At 33.4% G+C, this 24,009-nt stretch overlaps 1 protein-coding gene across 1 annotated transcript; it reads left to right on the top strand.

The window, feature by feature from the left end:
* Window positions 1-9,241: 9,241 nt before the first annotated feature.
* Smp_149240 (putative chromobox protein) lies at window positions 9,242-22,020 on the top strand (the record flags this gene model as incomplete). Its single annotated transcript, XM_018798254.1, has 10 exons — window positions 9,242-9,313; window positions 10,708-10,751; window positions 15,298-15,363; window positions 16,500-16,960; window positions 17,024-17,094; window positions 17,890-18,484; window positions 18,575-18,766; window positions 18,890-20,965; window positions 21,296-21,566; window positions 21,753-22,020. 10 exons carry the CDS (start codon window positions 9,242-9,244, stop codon window positions 22,018-22,020), a joined length of 4,116 nt encoding a protein of 1,371 aa, XP_018653214.1.
* Between the last annotated feature and the right edge of the window lie 1,989 nt (window positions 22,021-24,009).

Below are 24,009 nucleotides of genomic sequence, written 5' to 3'. Positions count from 1 at the left end.
TCAGTGGTCTATCAGTTAAGTGATCTGACGCGAGACTGGTAGGTCCTGGGTTCGAATCTCGCGAGAGCGGGTTCGTGGATGCGCACTGCTGAGGAGTCCCATAATAGGACGAAACGGCCGTCCAGTGTTTCCAGGTTTTCCATGGTGGTTTAGCTTCAATTGACTCATGCTTTCTAACTATGAAAAATACTGAATCTCCACAAAACCCCTTCTGATAAAATTTAAGTTAAATAATCATTTTCTTTCTAAAAATCTACCATCTAGCGAAAAGCCTATGATTCACTTACCTTAACCTGTAACAATTATTTAGTTACATTTGAAAGTTAAAGTTGTACTGATGAATTCAAAATTATAACATTGATATACTGATAAATGAAAGGGGAGGGTGTGTAGAAATTGATTTGGTTTGTAGGTTGTATTCACTACGGATCGTTCTTAGTTAGTGTCATTAAAAACTAAAGAGTAATGGATAGCTACTTTGTCATATTATAAAACGCCTTAGCAGTACATATCTGCCTCTCACCTAGGATCGAAACCAGGGCTCTCAAGTTTCAAGGTGAACACTTAACTATTAAGACTGTTAAGCCGGCATTCAGTAGTGAATTGCAACCTCAATCAATTCACGACATAACATGATGACTAACCAATGCCATTAAGTGATTTACTTCAAATGATTCTCCAAATTTTAGTGAGAAGTCATGACTTGTAGAGTTTTGAGATGTCGAGAGTGAAATAGTAATCATTAATGACATACTATGTTCGCCAACTGAGTGAAAACAGAATTGTATTATTGGACTCTGATTTGATGGTTCTAATAGTTAGGTGTTCGCCTTGAAGCCCGAATGACCTGGATTCGACCCCTAGTGGGATCATCTGCGTGCATTGATTCAAAGTCCCATACTATGATAAAACAGCTATCCAGTATTTCCGAGCTTCTAATGGTATGGCAGATTACTCGGTTATCTATGTGTTATGATTAATTATTAAAGATTGTATTTGAATTCTAGAGTAAGTTCATCAAACAGAGTTTGCCAAATTTATGTAAATTCCAAAAGTTGTATTTTATAAATGTTTTGCGATCCTTATATAAAGTTAGTGAATAAAGTTAATATATAAAATCTCTCTTTCACATAGTATGATAGCTTTTCATTTAATACGTTTTAGTTAGCTAACTGTAATGAAAATTCTTACCAATCTTGCTTGACATAAAAGGTAAATCACAACACAATCTGTCAAGAAAAGTTCTAATCTAAATAAAAATGATAATCCTACCGTTAAACCAAACTATTCTTTGTTTTGTAATTATTATGCAACTATTGTTCAACATAGATTGGTGATATCTAAAAGTATCACATTTCTTTTTCTAATACTTGTGACAGTTTAAATAACCACATCCAAAAATATTTTTATAGTTTGAAGTCATGAACTGATTTTAGCTAGATCATCATTGAAAATCTGGAATTCTATAATATCCACAAATCTCCCTATACTGATAGTAATCATCTGCTCACGGGTGATCAACTTCAAGATGCAACGCCTGGAGTTCTAGTGAGAAGCCATGACCAATGGAGTTTAACCAGGTCGAGTGTGAAACAGTTACCCACCTTAGGGAATGGACACCGGTTGTGCAGTATCGTGAATTGATTAAAGTTAAACATTTACACCATTGGATGACTGCTGAGTTTTCTAGATGTTAAGCATTCACAAGTGCGATCGGAGTTCCTGAGTTCAATTCCCAGAAGTAGAGTCGTAGAAGTGCACTGTTGAAGAGTTCCATATTAGAACGAAACATTCATATATTGCTTCCTGGTTCCTAATAGTGGTCTAGCTGAGATCAGTTTATAATTTTTAATTATGAAAATCCCACAGTCTCCACAAATCCACCGATTATAAAAAAATATTTTTAAATTTAACGAGTCCAGATAATGATATATTTAGATAATAATAACACTGAATGAAATAATAATAATAACAATACGATGACAAAAAATCAACAGAATAAATTTACTAGTCAGTACCTTACCTATTCACTCATCACTGGTAAATAAATTGTCTAACTTTGAACAGAGTATACAGATAATAATTATTTAACTAGTTAAATTGGAAAAATTAACTAATGACAGTTTCATCAATATTGCCTAGGAATTATATAATTCATAAAAAAAATTCCCCCAGAAACATTAGTAGATGATAATTAAGAATCTAGACCACCAAGGAAAACCTAGAAGCACTGGACGGCCGTTTCGTCCTATTGTGGGACTCCTCAGCAGCGCGCATCCACCATCGGATGCCGGCTCAGTGGTCTATCGATTAAGTGCTCTGGCGCGAGACTGGTAGGTCCTGAGTTCGGATCTCGCGAGGCGGCTCGTGGATGCTCACTGCTGAGGAGTCCCACAATAGGACGAAACGGCCGTCAAACAGTGCTTTCAGGTTTTCCTTGTTGGTCTAGCTTCAATTGACTCATGCTTTCAACTATGAAACTACTAAAATCTCCACAAAACTCCTTCTAATTAAAAATCTGACAAAAAAAGAAAACTGTTTACAATTTTCTGTTGCTCTATACATACTTTTCTTATTTTTTTTTAAATAAAAAAAATTGGTTTATTACAAATTCACTGATGAAAACTAATTTTTCCTTTTTAAGTCGATTGAATTTGTTTGAATTATGTCAATTAAACAAAATGGCATTGTTATTGGTTAATATGTTATTACATACAATTCAAATTTGTTTTTTTTTTAATTGCTTCATTCTGATTGGCTGAATAAATTGTATGGATACTATTTTACTTACATTCCATTTATAAACATTAAATCAAAGTAATTTATCTTTTTTTTTTAAAAAAATTCGGTTTTTATTTTTCTTTTTGAAGAAATGTAATTGAAGTCATAATTTTGAATTTATTTATTTTATTTAGGTTAAATTACATTTTATACCATAAAATCTATTTACTAGTAGAGAAATTCATTAAGCATTGCGTTCGATGAATACAGTGTGAACATCAACTCTAAGATCCAGGTACATCCATCTGACGAGTCCCAAATAGGACGAAACGCGCGTCCTGGATTCCACTGCTTACCACTATCCATCTTTGCTTATCATACAGAAATAGTTTTAAAATGTTAATATTTAATTTTATTTTATCAGATAATAATAATTGAAAACATGAGTCAATTGAAGATAGACCACCAAGGAAAACCTGGAAGCACTAGACGGTCGTTTCGTCCTAGTATGAGACTCCTCAGCAGTGCGCATCCACGACTCATGCTTTCAACTATGAAATTACTGAAATCTCCACAAAACCCCTTCTCTTTCATGTTGAATTACTTTATCATCACACCAAATAACGGTCATGCTATACTACAATTTAATGAAGTTGGAAATCTAGAAGATTATTTGATGACAGTTTATTAATTGAATGTGAAGTAGTATTTGTCATGAGATTTGAAGGTTTTCAAATCAAATTCCATATATAGGAAGGTAGATTGTAGGTGTGTATTGTTGATGAGTTGGTATAAACCGAAAACAAAAGAAGCCCAACTTTATTGTAGCATTATGGTTGTTCATAAAAACTGTCTGTAAGATCCTATTTTTAATTAAAACATTTTATCTATTTAAATAATTTAGACAATTATTAGTATTTTATATATAGTTGAAATCATGAGTCAATTGAAGCTAGACCACCATGGAAAACCTGGAAGCACTGGACGGCCGTGTCGTCCTATTGTGGGACTCCTCAGCCGTTCAGTGCTTCCAGGTTTTCCATTGTGGTTTAGCTTCAATCGACTCATGATTTCAACTATATATATAAATTACTAAAAATCTCCACAATCATTAGTGTTAAATAGTTTATTCTAAAATTAATATTGAGTTATATTTGAAAACTTAGAATGCATACTTATCAGAATAGAACAAGACAATGATTTTATAATTTTTAAAAACCAAACATTATCAGAAAAGATGGATGGTGGCTAGTAATGGAATCCATGATGTGTGTTTCGTCCTATTTGGGACTCCATAATTGGATGTAACGAGATCCCAGATTTAATGTTCACCCCGGGACTCGAACTCAAACCCGTTCAAATATAATCAGTTCCATAAAATTTAAAGTAAAGTGACTGGACATGATCTACAGGAACCCCTCTTTGACTTAGGTTTCAGGTGTGCTAGTTGGTCACTCGTCAACAAAGTATATCTTCAATCTTGAAGAAACTGGTATTTTTTGTTCGATTCGAATTCGCGTTCCATCCTCACATCAAAACTTAGTGTACACAATTCCTATTTAATCAATCTGATCAATAGAATTGGATTTGCATTAAAAAGATTAGACAAATGGTCACCATTCGGTGACCAATCATTGAATATTATTTTACAAGATTACTTATTGAAGTAATTTAAAATCAATATTATCAGATCAATAAATTATTGGTGGACTTGTAAGTATATAGTTATGGTCTTGTTTCGATGGTTTATTAAAGTCACTTCATTTTGAGAGCTAGATATTCACCATGAATTTCATTAGGTGTTCTATCGAATATGAGAGTGTAATGTATGAAACGAAATAATAGTACAACTAAAAGAATAAACACAAGCCCAAACCCAGCAAGAAGAACAGAGATGATGGATAGAGGAAGAATTATTTTGCAAATCCGTTTACTTAACTTAAAAATAATAGTTCAAAATTGAATACAATAAAGTCTAGTTAGAGGTTCACAACTGATCGATCAATAATTTCTAATGCAAAAATCAATCTACTAGTTTTGTAAGGATCTGGAAAACATAATTTACAAAAGTAATGATGATTTTATTTATAGAGTTATTATATAATTGCACTTTTGTCCTAACAACAGCTCTTCAATGTAACATTGAATGAGAATTACACACAAAAATATATCGCTAGTTGAAAATATAGCCCATCGAGTTTTGAATTTAATAATCTGAAAGTATGATGTTCACTAATAAGATCGAAGTCTATTCTTCCACACTAAATCTTGTGGACAACTGAGGAGTTTCGAAATAGAAAAAAAACATTTACTAAGTGTTTTGTTAATTTTGAATAGTTTTCCTGTTTTTATTGTCAGTGTAAAAAGTAATATAACAATTATAAAAGCAAAGGATGATGTTTTCTAAACCATTAAGTAATTGTATGGTAATGTTACACTAATCCTTCTCGGATTAACGTCTTTGTAGAGGAGTTTTATTTTACGAGATGGGGTTGTTGATCCTACATCCGATCCTCTTGTTTAACGTGAACTTAGGACTGGCAGTAACTTTAGAGGGGTTCCAGATGATGTTAAGTTAATATATAGTTACAAAGTATGGTGGTGAAAATATAAAGAATTATCTGTAGATTTTATTCGTTACAGACTGACCTCAGTCGAGATACCACTAAAATCCTAGGACCTCTAGATAGCTGATTCATTCTAGAATGCAACTCCTCAAGAGTACACATAAACAATCCCACTAGGCATCGAATCCAGTAGCTCTTAAGGCAAACGCTTAATTACAACAACCACTGAGTCGGAGTCCAATAAAACAATTTCAACTTCAATCAATTTGAGATTTAGAATGGTGGTTAACAAAGGCACTTTGACTGAGATCAATTCGTGATCAATACAGTCCGAAAGTTAAAATCAATCTTCACGAAGCTCCTTCAACTAAACAGAATAATAATATCAAATGGGCAAATCTGTTCTACTTAATTTAATAATTGAATTACTCAACTTTTAACCAGAAGGCTATAGATTTGAATTTCGATCTATCTACTTCAAAGTTCTCATTCTTTGTTAAAAACAAAGTTTTGTTGTTGTTTCTAAGATGTTGAAATCAATAAGTTGATAGATTACAAATCACTTATACTTTACATAGACATACTATTGATTGATGATCCAATCTTTTATATTTGAATTACATAATATTTATGTCTAGAAAATTATGTACTTAAAATACTACCTGAATATTTTTCATCCCTATATCACTACTGTGAGATAGAATAATGTATTGATATACATAGATTAATACATGAAGATCATGGCTATATATTTTGAAAGAAGGATGAATAAATTATGAAATGTACCAAAACAATGGCCTACAAGTTCTCCGTTACAAAAGTTAAATAGATGGCATTGGGATTCATGTGTTCTATTCATGTCATTATTTCAACTAATTACGTATAACTGTCTTTTATTTATTTTTATTGGAAAGTGAAGGTATAAATCAGAAGATTAGATAAAGCAGAGATTGTGATAAAATATGTTTTTAGATGTCAATCTGTCACTGTTACATGAGAAGTCGGACAAAACACACTCTTTGAATTAGAATGAAATTGACATTTGTTATTAAGCGATTAATTTAGATCATAGTTAAATTAATAAAAACAGTAAACTAGGTATCTGAATTTCATCAAAATGATCCCAATTTGATATAATGAATTCAATCGCCATTTCTATCATCAATAAATATGATAAGAAAATCAATATCAGGTTTATCGCGAAATTTAAATGTTCACTGTTCGATTTTTTGTCCGATTGATAATGAATGCATGCGTCTAGCATCTATGTAGTCATTATTTGAGATATTAAAAAAAATCAGTGTTCAGCAATTCATGCTTTTCAGTGGTTATTCAGTAATGAAAAATATTCTTTCCTAAACACGAAACTTTCACATCACTTCAAAGATAATGTATAAAGGAAAAAGAAACTTTTTGTCATTAAAGTATGATCATTGTTTTCAGGATTCTTCATTGTGAATCTTTGATCATATAATAAATATGCATAACCTACATTTACCATAAAATGTTCATGAGTATATTTCTATTATTCAAAACAACTACATTTTATGGTCAATGAGTGTTTGGTTTGTAAAATGTATGAAAAATATTCTTAAGTCAATCGAATCGTTATGGCAACTACTGATGACGAATAAAACATACGATTTCAGAACTTTCACAGTTCGGTAACCCAGTAGCCGTTAAATTATGGATTGTATCAAATACCATCTGCTAAGCACTTAACTGTTCAAATCAAAAGCAAATTACAATAAAATCTTAATCTAGAACTAACAACTAGTTGAAAGTAGAATGCATTAACTATCAAGTCACAACTACCCGATGCATTTCAACAATTAAGGAAAATTCTTGTTTAGCGATTAGAAACAATCGGTAGGAGATCAAAACTAGATGGTGATTAGCAGTGGAATTCAGGACCAATGTTTCATTCTGTTAAAGACTTATCCGATGAACAAAACGACCATCCTGCATTCCACTTCTGGTCATTATTTAATTTTAGTAAAAACATGTGATTAAATGTCAGTATCAAGGCAATCTGCTCCGAATTTACATATACCCATAAAAACTAATTAACTGAAATCCTTAATATTACCAGTGAGAAAATACAGACTTATACAAATCAGTTAGTAGAAAACTTTGTTTGACTTTGATCTCACAAAAGATTGATTTTTTTCCTCAAAAAATAGTAAATTTCAAAGTAAATTTTTATCACAAATCAGCAATGAAAATAAGAAGCCTACATGCTCTTTTTCTCCTAGTTTACGATAAAATAATCTATAGTTTAGATAACCGACTGATTTTATTTTAACAACCATTCAAATTAATGATGTATCGGATAACTGACTTGGTCCAAGTATGAGACTTTTCAAAAGTGTACACTGATGATATCCAACTGAGATTGAAGCTAGGAAATTCAGATTTTGTGACAAGTCTATAACTTTTTGACTATTTAACTAATGTCCACTGATGAATGGTCCCATTCTAGGACGAAACAGTTATCAAACTCTCAATAGGACAGTAATCACTTTAATTGCTTGTTCTTTGCAAAACTGTACATAAAAAAATACAATAAACGGAGATTTTTGGGGAATAAAACAAACATCAAAGTCTGATGTCATTGATAATAATAATCATAATCATCATTGAATACTTTCCACTCACTGAATTTCACAAGTCATATAACTCAAACAATATCCGAATGAACTATCCAATTTATATTGTTACTAATATCAAACTTTAGAATTTCACAGTATGAATATTGTAACAATAGATGTAGATAGTATAGACTAGTTAACATGTACTCATTTTTAATTAATTAATTATCCTACTGGAAACAGTCATTTTAACACTTGGCCACTACCGATTGTAAACTAAAAGTTTATTTGAAGGATAATTATCTATTCGGTCAAATAAGTCAAGTTACATTTTTATTGAAAATAAACTATTTGTTTTGTCATGATATGTGTACAAAGGGGGGAGGCTGGTTAACTAGTTACTATGGTCTTTTTTACATAGTAGATGGAAAAGAGTAAAATACTAAGTCCTTAGCTGAATTTCCTTACTAATGATGCTGACTATTTAATGTAACGAAGTAAATTTCATAACTAAATTTTTAAAAAATCTGTTATCACCAGATATTTCGATATATTAAGTATTTCGACTATATTTGGGTGGTCAAAACATTTCCAGAAGTATGAAGTATGGGATAAAGTAATTTTACACATTTGACACAGCATTCTAAATCTAGTAATAAGCACGCTCTAGTCGCAAGAATATTTCATAATGCTATCACAAAAAACATTAAGCACTGAGTAGTTTATGTCCAAATAACAAATACCTAGAACTTAAACACAATTATTATTCAAAACAATAAAAGGTAGTCAATGCAAACCACGAATGTGTTTTTTATAAAAACAGAGTGACCCACCACCACATAGTTAGAAATTTAGTGAGGACAACCAACTTTAAAAGTGGACGAATGCCATTGGAGGAATGAATGTTCAGGCCTGTCTAGCCATTCTTTTGTCCTGGTAACTATGTTAAGTTTAATCTATATTGAGCGGATAAACAACACACCACCATTATCTACAATACGATTGGCTGATAAGAATTGCAAAGTAATCAGCGGAAAATTTTCAAGGTTCCCTTAATAATTTTTTTCTATTGGCTTTCAGTTGACCCCGCGAAGAAAAAAGGATTTAACGCACTAATTTTTGAATGGTTGAATTTGAATAATACACAGGGGTAAAGAACACATATTCAATTAGAAAGGGGGTAGAAATACAAACAGTGAGTTAGTAAGAAACATTTCATCATTTGTGAATAAGGGACGTTCGAGTTAACACCAGCCGGATTACTTGGATTATTATTCTAAACAACACTATTCGATTTTTTTGAGAACACCTTATGTTTTGGCTACATATTTAATTTGGATTATAACTATAAACTGGATAATTATGCATAAATCTCGTTCACGAACTTCTGGTGTATATAGAGTTGAACATCTTGTTGGAAAACGAATACGTGGGGTAAGTGTTTAAAAAAGGAATAGTTTTGTATACACTTTATTATGAGTGGGGTGAATGATATATTTTGCCTTCATGTATCCATACTATTAAACTAATACTTGTTTTGTTACCGATAATCATAAACTTAATAAAAATGAAAAATTACAGGATGGAAATAAATGGTCTTTTTTATTTACTTATGCCTGACTATAAATCCACGGATAATAATGTATACTCTGTGTGAACTAAATGCTGAAGGATGAAACATTTGTTCTCTGAAGAAGCGGCTTACACTGAGTCACGAAACGTCAGAAAATCTAATTTTTCTATTCATTGAGTTATTACGAATATGTATTATTTTTATCCATAATAATTTACTCAATGATCAACTTATTTGAAATTATCAAGTTAAACCATGGTATTATTACTAGCAAACTCATTATATGCTAAGGGCCTATATTCAATCTTAATTTTGACGATCAGGATCCAGCAAATCATCCCATGATCTTCACATTTTATGACCAGTTCAAAATAGTCTATTTTTAGATTCATCTCCAATGACTACGATTGCACTAGTGAGATGATCAAATATTTCAAATAACCTAGATTTTATAATCTAATGTATCTATACATTCTTAAAAATATATTACATTGTGAGCCAAATACATTTTATTCTAAGAAGGTCAAATCGAAAAATACTGGGAAATATTTCACATAATGTGCAATATATTTACATTAAAGTTCCAAGATAATACTGTATATCTACAGTGTATAAGAACTACACCGTGCTACAATATCTGTCCAAAAACTTTACTTAGTGATTATGTTTGTATTATTAAGACAATGAGTTCTATTGATCTTTGGAGGTTCGATAATCAACCACGATGTGTCTCAACATATACCAGGTGTACATTATTAGATAACACGGGAAAATTTGTGATGTGTGGTTTGAATATGTGAGATGTTTGAAAGACTGCTTAGATCACTAAACTACTAAATCGGAGGGCGTGCAATTTATGTACGAGTTCAATAAGACCTAAAATAGAAAGTTCATGGGAGTTGACGCTAAATTCATTCATCTAAATGGCTAAATAGCATTTTGGCATTATAGCTGATATCGGTGTGTAATGAAAAGCGTCATTTTTAGCTTCAGTTTTAAATTCTCATACCAAGCTGTAACCATCTTCTGACACTAGTAACTGGTTAAATTTCCCCTGACATTTTAGCATCATAAATTATAGTCCAACCAACAAGTCAATATTTGTAACTTTCAAAGAATTTAAAATCTACATTTGTACAATATAGATTCTAAGAAACACATCATATTAACGAATGAAACTTTTGTTTTATTGAGATTATTCTAAATGCTTACTTAGTGCCTTTGAATCGACCATCTATTCTAATTCTCTTTACAGAGTCGTGTAGAATACCTAGTGAAATGGAAAAATTGGTCTGACGAGTAAGTATTCACAAACCTAAATTTTTATTCATTATATTACAAGTAATTTCTGTTTTCGTTCATATTTTAAAGGAAATCCAGGAATTACGGCAATGAGTTTTAGTCAAAGTCTTCACAACTTGCTTATCATTCAAATAAAGTAGAAAGAATATATGATTGTCTGCCCACATCTATTCTACTAGCTTATTGGTCAATACTTGTTTTTGATTGGCTGATTATAAATCCATTGATCTATAATTCGACCTTCATATTAGCCTGATTTCTACCCCCATTTATTTGACCTTACGGCCTAGTCTTAGAGTATTAGACACGGCCTTGGATTTAACACATCTGGTGTGTCCCATTTAAGCCTGATAGCTTGATCTGATCTGGAAGTGACCCATTCAAAGTAGATGCTTGTGTTTTTCTGTACGTGAATACATTTAAGGCAAGCAAATTCTGGAGATTTAGTTTTTCTGTTGAACAATAAACCACAGCATTTACTAAGCTTGTGTAGATGTAACCATCCATCTCTATTCAACATCATAAAAAAATACCATTTTTCGTATGTAAGCTAAATTACGTGTGAAAATTACATTTAACAACAGGCAGATAACATAGCTTTACGTTCCTTTTCATAAAGTTGTCAGCCTATTGTGAAATGCATAACTTCAAATCAATCACTAAGATATCTCCTGATATTAAGCAGTTCTCTGTTACATCTAACTACATTCAAAATAATTGATTTATTCTACAATAAATATTTGGTAAAATAAGAGATTCTCAGCACGTTTTAGAATGTAGACGTCACAAAAATGTGTACACAAGTAAAGAAAACATAAGATTAACTAAAATTCAAGTAATTTTTCATAAAACTGGAATATTTACTTTGATGACTGACCTACATGTTCAAGACCATAAGTTTCGTTTTAAGTCAACTCTTGTAATTTGCATATCGCATAAAATTTTCTAGATGAAGTATCCAACTTTGACCTATCCTTGGTGTGCGTGAATTCTACTGTTCCTGCATCTTTTTTCGTTAGAGTATATACATACATGGGTACAGAAGTGCGTTATCATATTACATACAAACCATTCAGCTTATGTCAACTATGTAGATATAGCCAATTTTAGAAGCTATTTACAACCTGTGCAGAATAAATTAGTCATACTCAACATAGAACATCGTCCCCAAATGCCATGTTATGGCCGAGGATAAGGAGAATCCACTCTCCCTCTCATAATACCCTCCTATGGTCACGCGATACAGTCACTGACAGGGAAGTCCTACTCACTGCCTTCTCGAGGCAGGGGGTTGTTTACGAAACTGAGAGGAGGAAAGGCATATGTCCGGATGTCGAAGTTATGCTCTCATCACAGTGATCTACTTCTTGATACTACTCAACTCAACAATCGTTGACTTTATGGACCGATAACATGTCTTGGTTTGACTGCTCCTTGCCATACAACTACTGACTAGTCATCATCGGATATCAGACTAGGTGGTGGCCAGACAAATTCCTTTGATGTATGTCTAAAACCTCTTCGGGTCACCTACCGTTACTACTTAGAATTTTACGTCTAAACTCAGCACCAAGCACTCAGTTTTTACAGCTATTGCGACCAATGTTTAGATGTGTATGCGCGAAGATTAGCACTGTACTTATGTCCAACAGATACCTAATCTAGTAAGGTGTAGCTGCTACATTGATTTACTGGTCTCATTTTTACATAATGATAACTCAAATAAGTTATATTTGCTTCATCTACCCCATTTAATCCTTACAATTCTAAAAACATCGGTTGGAAAAAGTAAAATTCTAAGTAGCAATCTTTAATTGACAAATTAATGTCTTATCGAATGTACTGCGTTGTGACGACAGAATTATGCCACACCTCTATTTGGTGAAGACTCTGACAAAATGCAGAGTCTTCTGACCACCATAAGCAACTATGCAGGCATGTCCGGGATGCGATTCTCCCCCTCGAAGTGCAAAATGTTACTTCAGGATTGGGTTGCATCGACACCTGAACTAATGATAGGGAGTGAAGTAGTTGAGCGTGTTGACTGCTTCACTTATCTTGGTAGTCTCACCAGCCCTTGTGGTCTGGTGTGTGACGAAGTCTCAGCACGGATACATAAGGCTCGTCTAGCTTTCGCCAACTTGCATCATTTATGGCATAGGCGAGATATCCGTCTAGCAACCAAAGGACAGGTTTACTGCACAACAGTTCGTTCCGTCCTACTTTATGACAGTGAAACATGGCCGATAAAGGTAGAGGATATTCGTAGGCTACTAGTATTCGATCATAGGTGTCTTCGAAGCATTGCTCGTATATCTTGGGACCACCGGGTAAGTAATGCAGTTGTTAGGAAACGGGTACTAGGTAAGGATGGCAAATCGATTGATGAGGTAGTGAAACTTGATCAGTTGAGATGGCTGGGATACGTGTTACGTATGCCCAACCACCGACTGCCCCGACGTGCAATGCCTTACGGTGTAGGAGTAGGTTGGAAGAAAGCTAGGGGCGGCCAGACCAAAACGTGGCATAAATCCATGAAGTCACTGACAATTGGACTGAGCCGTGCTGCTCCACTGTCTTGCAGATTAGACCTCTAGATCGAAGGCTCCGGGTGTGATCCTTCAAGAAAACCATCTGCTTCGGTCTGGACACCCTGGCACAAATCCATGAAGTCACTCACAGACAAGTGGACTGATCCATGTTGGTAGGTGTAGACTATCTGGTTGGGATCCGCGAGATGATAGCAACCGATGGTTAGAAACCTTGAATGACATGGCTCAAAATCGTTTGCAATGGCGAGGGTGCATCCACTCTCTGTGTTCTAATCTTCTGAATTACTTCATGTCTCTATCTTTCTTCTCTTTCCAAATTTATTTCACTTGCTTATACTCCTTCAATAACATCTTCAAACCCTAATCTTTCTGATTAATGCTTGTACTCTTACTACCTCTACCACAATGGAATTTGAATCGACAACTGCATCTCTGTGCTAATGTGGAATGGCAACTGGAACTTATGTACGTACGTACGAAGTTCTACATTGTGACTGACTGACTTTCACAATGTGTCCAACTAGAAAGTAACAACCACTGTACTACTTCTAACAGCACTCGATATGCTCTTGTTCCCGAACAATTCTTATCACTGGTGATAAAAATTTATCTTTATGTTGACGCTCTGCCAATGCTAACAATTCGGGCTTACGAAGCGCTATTCCTGATCTCCTGAAACCACATCATAAATCACATGTGAGGACTTTGACCGTTCGAACTTTAAGTCAAATGGACATTAGGCGTTTTTTGTTATCATAGTAGAAAGCATGAGTCAATTGAAGCTAGACAACCATGGAAAACCTGGAAACACTGGACGGCCGTTTCGTCCTATTATGGGACTCCTCAGCAGTGCGCATCCACGAACCCGCTCTCGCGAGATTCGAACCCAGGACTAGGATCTCTTGCTATTGATGAATCCTGTCTCCGAAAACACACATTCGGAGTTCATGTGCGTCTATATACTCAACAACATCTAATTAATGTGGAGAACTGGCGCAACTCATTCTTCATGTGTCTAGGTTCTTGAGTGCTCTTTCTTTTTGCTTTGCGAGCGCAGGTGTAGCGCTTAGTTTAGGAGCAGAACAGTCTTCTCTAAGTTGGATTCCAGTAGATAGTTGCCTTTGTAATGTCCGCCTGAACAGGAAAGTAATACGACGTAAAGATAAGTAAACACTTTATTGACTTTTCGTCATCTCTGTCCCATCGACTCCATTTGAGAGGAAGAAATGGATGAGTTTTACACAAGGTTTTTGATTCCCTGCAAAAAACAAATACGCAGACTTAATCTTATCAGTGTATTCTTATGCCCAAGAAGATTATCTAAAACAAAGTAGATACTAAGGTGGCTAGTATTTCACGATGTCATCGATTGTTTTTGAGCCATAAGCTTTCTAATTTCAGTTCCCATAGCCTTTGATAACACTGCTTAAAATTGACCTTTTCAGCTCAGATAGATTAATTAATTATCTACTTTTCGATCGTATACTGTGGGTTAGCGTAGCAACTATAACCAAGAGATGCTTTTGTCAAATTGTGAACAAAGTGATCTCGACTGCTGTTGAAGGTATTAAATTGGTTGTCACTTCTCGGTTATACACCTGAAAGTGAAACCCAATGGTCAACTGTTATGCGAGTACCTCTAAATTATTTGGCTCCACACTACAAAGGCTTTATCGTTCTAGACTGGAATCTGAGACATTGCTCTATAGACTTACTATCTGAAGAAAATACTCTATCACCGTCAGATCCTAAAGGCGAATGCAGCTTGACTGGGTCATTACGATGAACAACTGCTACCACCACGTTAAGGTTTTAGTTACGGTTGAGTTTGTTGGGTCCTCTTATACTAATAAATTGATTCATTTCTATGCTAATATAAATTAATAAGATGTAATTACTATCAATGGTAGTAACAAATATTTAACCTTTTTTACCAATGATTATATTTTTTCCTGAAGCAACTTTTTTTTTCAAAAAAATATGTTTTGTAGACATAATACATGGGAACCAGAAAAAAATATATTAGACAAACGATTAATTGAATCATTTGAAAGACGGTAAGTTATCTTTTTGCAAAATCTGTGATCATATTACTATTTAATCTATTATCACAATATAACAATGCTTGACTTATTTTGAATAATGTATGTATATATTGAAAATTGTTCATCAAATATCCAGTTTATTTTCATTAGTGCAGTTGCGATACCTCATTAATGTGCCTATCTTCTAACTGATTCGATGAATTTGAATAGTTGCTACTTCTAACTACTCTTTCATAGTTGACGTGATGTTGGATCACTCAAATCGGTAGCTACATTACAACTAGACCAGTTGAAAATGATCAGTACCAAATGCCCTGGTATGGCCGAGAGTGGGGTGAGTCCGCTCATCCTCTTGAAATCCTCTCACATGGCCACGCGTATATAGCCTCTGCCAGGGAAGTCCTACTCACTGCCTTCTCACAGTGGCATTACTGTTGTTTACGAAATTGTGAGGATGAAAAGCAAATGTCCGGCTCTTCAACCGGGTTGGTGGAAACGGAAAGTTCACCTAGGGGAGTTGGAAAACCCTGATTCCAAACCAATGCTGCACATGGGCTGGCTCCAGTATCCTGAGGGAACAAATGGCATATGAACCAATTGTTGGTCACCGTCTACCATGGGACTGCATCTCCTCACGATGCTCCACTGCCTTGTGGATCAGACCTTTAGGTCAAAGGCTCGGGGTCTGTCCCCCTAAGAAAACCACCTGCTTCAGTTTGGTCACCTGGGCAGTATCACAGCTCTCACACAAATCAAATGAGATTTGTTTGGCGCATATGTATCTGGAGCTGATTAATGAGGTTTATGATCTTAAGGAGCATCAAATTCTCCCTCCTCAGGATTGTAGGAATACCACGGTGACAATTGCTAATCAGCTTGTAAAGTGTTTCTTGTTGACTATCTCCAATTAACAATTTACGTCAAAACACGAAACATCAAGTAGCTTAAATTAGTCTTCAAACTGCAGTTTCATTGATCGAATTCGAGCAACGTCAATGAATTAACACACATTACTCGCTGTTCAGTAATTAATGCCTGCAAATATATTAATTTTGCAAGATTAGAATTTGTTGGTAATCTGACTAATTATCTGAATAGTATCATTAATTTATTGATTTTTTTGTTCCATTGTTCAAATAAACTTTCAGTGAAAAACGTAAAAAAGCACAACAAGAATTAAATTCACATGAACGAAGTATCAGTGCGGAAAGTCAACGTTCTTCACCTTTAAATTCACCAGATAAACATTATGATTATCATCATGACAATATTTCTAAATCTAAAGAAAATGTATCAATGATCACAAGTCCAGAAAGAGTGATATGTTCACGAGGTACAATAGAATGTGAAAGTCCTATTGTTTTGTCAAAAACTGATCCAATTCTTTCTTCTTTCCTTAATACTGCTGCTACCTCTGCAAAAGTTATTTGTAATAAGGATTCTGATAATGTTATAAAAAATATTCCAATATCTTCTTGTTCACCAAATTTATCGATAGATCCTATGACTAGTAACAGTAGTACGAGAACAACACCGAATTCGATTAGTTCACCAGTTAATATTGAATCGAACAATAATAATAATGATTTATGCTTTGATCGTCGTTTCCGTCGGACAACTTTACTTGTTGCCGCTGCTTCTGCTTCCGCTGCTAATGCAGCTGCTGCGTTAGCACATTCTAGAATATCTGGAAGACAAACGCAACAAACTACTAATATTACTCATACCGAAAATTCTCAACCTGTAAGTTTTTTAAATCTCTTTTCTATATATTGTTATTTATTTTCAACACATTTCAGTACATTTGTAATAATAGATCGTGAAGAGTCAGTCAGTTATACGTAATGTAAAATCTATGTTCAGTTCAGATTACCATATTATATCAACAAACAGAGGTGGTATTATTAAGACGAATACCAGAGTAAAAAAACTGGTAACAATGTCAAAGGTAGTCGAACACGTTTAGTATAAACAATATGATTCAAGAAGAAAGACTGAGTTCCTAGCACAAAACGTATAAAATGATTTGACAGCGAAAACCATGTGTATGTATCTGTGGTGTTGAGACTGATTCTGAGCTATGCCACTCATTTTATCTCCAATTATCGGTTATGATAATCCTACTAACCGACAACTGTATAGTCAGCATCTTCATTTTTCTCAACCTTTCCCTCACTAGCCATTATCGCGTGCAGAAGTAGGTGATGATTAGCCATGTATACCTGTAACAAGTTGCCTATTATCATTTTATATCCACAAGTTGTATTAAAAACCTTACCGGATTTCTTAATGTATTCTTTGAAGCAAGAGAAAACTCAAATAATATTATCCTGTTAAAGATTTACACAGCTTGTCACCTATATTATCATATTGTTTTTTTATTATTTATGTTTTAATCAGGTTATCAGTCCGTCTTTATCAGACATGACTAGAAATATGACTACTAGTACTACTACTACCACCACTACTAGTAGTAGTACTATCAATACTACGACTACAATCACAACTTTTAATGTAACAAATGATGAAAGACCAAAGATTCGTCTGACTATACCACGTGATCGTATATTACCTTGTCCACCAGTAGGTGTATCAAGTAATTCTTCTTGTAATAGTCAAAATTCTTCACAATTAACTAGTTCATCTATTGAAGATTCAGATCATTCATCTTTTCTTGAATTGAATACTTCACTCAAACATGATGATTCAATTTCAACTGCGACAAAAACTACAACACATTTTATTGCACCGGTTGAATTACCACGTCGAAGTAGTACAACTTTATCACCACATACATTCAATCCAACAGGAGGTATGCGTCTTCCAGAGATTCAGATTGAAAATTCTCCACAATCTTTTTATACAGATGCAATTGGTACATTGAACACTTGTAAGTCACCTAAATGGACTAAACAGACACCTTGTATAAATACATCAAATGTTATGCAATTGCCTAAACTTTTTATTTCTTCTACTACAATCCCTTCATCATCGTCATCAACACCATTCGATCTAATTATTTCTACAAAAAAGCGTCATCGACAACTTAGATCTGAAAGTTGTTTATCCTCTCCAGGAAATGAAGAATATGAATGTACTAAAAGACGTAAACATTCACAAAAGAAAGACAAGCGTAAACGACGTCATGATCAAACTTCTGATCATCATCATCATTATTATCACCATCATCGTCAAAAAAGTGGTTACTCTTCATCATTCGAAGACTATAATGTGAGTGTGAGTAAAATACGTCGACGTTCCGGTTCATCTACCTCATTAACATCATCATTATCGACAGATAGCTTTTCACCTACTATTTCAAATAATACATCACCTAATGAAGATTTTCCACGTTTGGCTCCATTACGCATACATTTACCAAGATCGCTTACTACACAATTATCTGGATCGGACAGTGTATGTTCATACACTGATAATCATCATGAATCATTGATTGATTATCATCATCATCCTACATATAGACTTTCATCATCATCATCTTCATCATCAACTTCCTCAACTTCGTGCAGAACAACAGTTTCTACGAAACATAGAAATGATATAATTATTGGACAAAATCATATGTTATCACATAATACAACAAATCAAATTCATTCAAATTATAGAGAACAAATTCATCTTGTGCCAGAAATGTGTATCACTGATATAACTGTTAATGGCTTAACTATTAGCATTAAGGAATGTAGTGGTCCAGGGAATTTTTTCGGTATACCAACTAGTCAACTTGTTCAACATAATTGTTATAAAAATGAATATATTACTAATTCTGATGATGATGATGATGATTTTACTACCGTAACTACAGTTATTGATTCATGCAAAATGCCCAGTACTACAGTGACTACTACCAATAGTACGTCTACAATTACTACTCCGTATACAATGACAACACCAACACCAATAACCACACGGACAATTAAACCGTTATGCTTGAATTTAAAAGAACAAAATCTTTCCTCTGTTATCACAAAATTAGATACTTCGATAGAAGATAATTTAACCATTAATAATAGTAATAATAACATTAATGATCTCACTACAAAAAATGTAGATAATGTAAATTTATGTGATATTAAACAGGGAAATGTGGTTAGTATTGATAATGATAATATGATACAAAAGTATGTAAAAAAAAACTCACTCAGTCAATATGCAGATGAGAATGTTGCCCCAGATCAACAACAAAATTGTATAAATTATCCTGTAAATCAATCAAATCCAGACATGTCTGATCTATCATTACATTCCATTTCGCCAGTTTCCATTTCTTCTCCATTATTAACATCATCGTCACCGGATACCATGTGTTCAATTGTTATCACATCATTGCCATCGTCATCACCTGAGATGAATAATCTTCAATTAAGTACAATTTATGAAGAAACTGAGACGTCATCTACAACTATCTCATCAGTAGTATCAGTTGAAAATGAACATAAAATTGAAAATGAAACAATCATCGAAAGCTGTTCTACACCAAATCCAACAGCAATCAAATCTGAAAACGAATTGACAATTATCCCATCAACTTCGTCGATCATTGTTAATAACACATCAGTTCCCTCATCATTATCAGCTCCATCGTCATCAACATCTGAGATTGTATTATCTAGTCACTCACAATCTTCATCGTCATCTTTTATGTTAGCTGCTACAGAGGCTATTATGAAGAGTTCATTGAATTCTCCAAGTTCGCCAGGACTTTTATTACCTCCAAGACGGTCATCTACACCAATTGAACATAGTCCTCCTTATATACCTCAATTATCATTTATAAATTCGTGTAAAAAATCTAATTTAAACGAAACATGTGAATCAAAATCACCTCCACAATTACATGACACTACCATTTTGCATACTAACCAAACCAATAATAATAATGTTTGTAAAATAAATAATCCTATTACTTCAACCAATACTGATATCAATACCATAGCTACATGTATATCGATTTGTAAACCCTTGCCAACACTTGCTATTAATACCACCACCACTGCTTATAGTAATAATAATAGTAATTCACCTCGTAAAACTTTAACTTTGAAACCTTCAATTACTACTACGACTGCTATTGCTGCTAGTAGTAGTACACGGAATCGACCAATGGCAACTATATTTGGTCAAGTACGTAATCGTGGTACTACTAGTGTTAAGTATAGTACTAATACTGGAGTTAATCAGCTGACATCAACTATTAATAATACTAGTTATGTAAATAGTGTGGAATATTCTTCTTCACGTAAAACATCAGTCAAATCGAAGTATGCATCAACAGTAATAACAAATAATTGGAATAATCATACTTGTGATACATTGAATTCATCAAAACCGATCGGTATGATAAATGCTTCACAAATGAATAATAATCGTAAGAAAACCAACGATTTAGATAATATCTATACTTTTCCTGATGAATCTCCTACATATACAATTCCAAATTGTAGTAGTACAATTAGTAATACCTGTCATTTAGATACTGTGTCATCATCATCTCCACGTATTATAACGTCTTTAGATTCAAAACATACCCATTCTTCTGTAAGATCTAAATCCGCTGTTAAACAAAATCATTATCTACAACGAAATCAACGATGTCTTTCCTCATCTTCACCATCATCTCTCACGTCAGTATCTTCAACGTTGTCATCATCGTCATCATCATTGTCTACAACAACAATACAATCAGATTTAATGATAAAGACATTGTCACCATTTTTAAACTTATCCACACTATCTTCTTCAATTATTCACCCAAATAATAATAATAATAATAATAATAATAATAATGCTTCCTCCTTGGATCAATGTTTAAGCACACCATCTACTGTCATTGATAATCAACAACATAAGGTTAATAATAATAACAATAATAATAATGGTAGAAATGGTAATAGTACTCCCAGTTCATCGTATCTTCATAAAGCGAATCCCGACAGTTCTGCATTAGCTGCAGCGGTTTGTTTACAACAATTACAAATGCAAATGATGTGTTGTACCACTAATCCGACTGCGATGGCTGTTGCTCTAAATGCCTTAAATGGATTTTCGTCCAATTCCATCATACCAAATATGAATTTTTCATCATTCCATATGAATCCAGGAGATAGCCATCAAAGTAATAATAAGAATAGCACAGTAACTGCGACTACTGCTACCAATACTGCTAGTAATAGTAATGCTAATACTTCAGAATGGTTAACATCGAATAAGAGTAATAATAATAATAATAACAATAATAATAATTTCCTCAATACACTTAATCCCATGGATTCGAATTTCACACTACCTATCAACAATCCATCATTATTATTCTTTCCAAATGAACATGGGTTATTGTTAAATCCTTGCGGAATACCATCTACTTATCCTAATCATATTAGTAGTAGTAATCATTCTACAGATTTCAGTATGTTTACTCAATTTACTGATTATATTGATGGATTTTCATTAGGGAATATGTTGAGTCCATCATTGTCAAATCTAACATCTGGATGTCCGGATCTATTGAATCTAAATAGTATACACTTATCTCCATGTCTCAATACGAATTCATTGATAACAACCGCCACCAACACAACAACAACAGGAACAGTAAATGACATGTTAGATAATTCCGATCTACCTATTGATTTGTCTGCGAAAAGATGATTTGTTTTTGGATAGTTCTTGTACAGTTCTGGTTTACTTTTGTTTATAACAAATACTACAGTGCTTTCATTGTATATAGATATCAATATTTTTTAATCATATACATATATGTATATTTATTGTTTAACCTTATTAAAATATTCAGATTTATTCCATATTTATATACTGAAATACATAGAATCTAATTATCTTAGAATTCTTTCATTTCATTTAATCACTATTCTCTTTTTTGCTTGTCTATCCCCTCTATCACTTCTCGGTCTCCTGTAATATGTAAATACTACTCTTCTTTGGTTGTTGATAATGATTTTGTAGTCAAGTTATAATAAATTGTAACTGACGAGTATCGTACACTACTACTAACATTATTAGTTATTACTACTTTCCATTCACATACATTCTACATTTCGATATTAAGAGACTATGTGTATGAATTATTGATTATTTCAGTCAATAATCATAATGAAATCTCCTAAGTTGGTGGGTTTTATTACACAATTAGAATACTAATAGTCTCCTATCACGATTTTATTCGTTAATATCGATTTTTTTTTCTTCAAATTACACAATATACATACTATACTTTATTCTTCCTTTTCCTTTGTCTCTTATGTAAACATACATACAAATTAGTTCAATTTACTTTCCATTCTTACTGGATTCCGATTGTTTTTTCACCTACCTTAGTTATTATTTTCATTTCTTTGTTTAGTTACTAGTTTTGTTTTCGTTTTTTTCGCTTTCTCAGAGTATTTCAGAATATGTTTACATAAACATATATATATCCCTTCTGAAAAAAAATATCTGCCATATTAAGTCAAGAAATTATTATAATGAATAAACAAATACATAAAGAGTACAGTAATGTATATTTTGTTTGATTACTTTTTCTGACTTCTTTTTCCGTTCAAATGTGTGTGCTTACTTGACAAATCCAACGGTAGAATGAAATATAATTCGATTACAAAAAGGGAATAAGTTTTCGTGAGATACCACCAATTATTATTAATCGCGTAGATAGGTGCAGACTAATCTTTTGTTACATCATTAAGGTTATTGTAAACAGTTATTGGAGACGTATGAAATCGTTTACATACTGGTTACTGTTTTATTTTACTATAATTTCTCTTGATCACTTCGTCTCATTGCGATGATGTAATGCCCTGATATAAACAGCTGCAAGTTCTGTACTTTGCAGAACATATATTGAAGACTCACTTTTGACTGGTGTTGTGTTTCAGTGATTGTTATAAATTGTGGCCGAGTGGATGCCCTGCTAATGTATGATGTGATGAGATCGCTAATTAGAGAGCAGTGATTTATCGATGGGACCAGCGACACACGAAAACCGTACGATCAGTCTTGAGTACTTAATGGTCCTGCTATCTGCCTAGCCCAGCCAGTTAAGTCCAGAAAAGCCTCTGCGGTATGAATCCTTGTATTTCAATATACTGAGTTTATATACCAATCAAACTGACCACATTGTACCATAAAATCGAAAGTAACACGTGTACAAGATCTTGCCAAATGTGGCTGTGAATAGGGGAGATAGAAAACAATAGACAGCATAATTCAGGTATTATAAATCATATAACAATAGTTTATAGTTCAAAATAAAGCTTATAATAAGGGGGATACGAATATGAATAATTTAGTTATTTAGCGATCATACGGTTAAAAATATATGCATAATATTAGTTCATAAATAGATCCCATAGTTACCATTCATTATCCTTATCGTAGCACGACAGTGATAAAAGTTGTTTGATTTCCAAATCCTGGTTTCCATGTCTGAATACCAATCCACCTGCATTTGGTTTCTTATTGGTAAAAAAAAATTAAGCACCACAAGCCCACAATGTCTTTTATACAAATTCGATTTTGGCGAATCATTAAATAATTTACTATTGATGTAGCCAAGCCTTATATTTACAAACACACATCTGCATACATGATATCGCACCTCATCTTATGTATAGTATTGTCTTT

This window comes from Schistosoma mansoni, chromosome 6 (assembly GCF_000237925.1).
Source record: "Schistosoma mansoni strain Puerto Rico chromosome 6, complete genome".
Lineage (NCBI taxonomy): Eukaryota > Metazoa > Platyhelminthes > Trematoda > Strigeidida > Schistosomatidae > Schistosoma > Schistosoma mansoni.
This window is presented reverse-complemented; position numbering and strand designations above follow the sequence as displayed.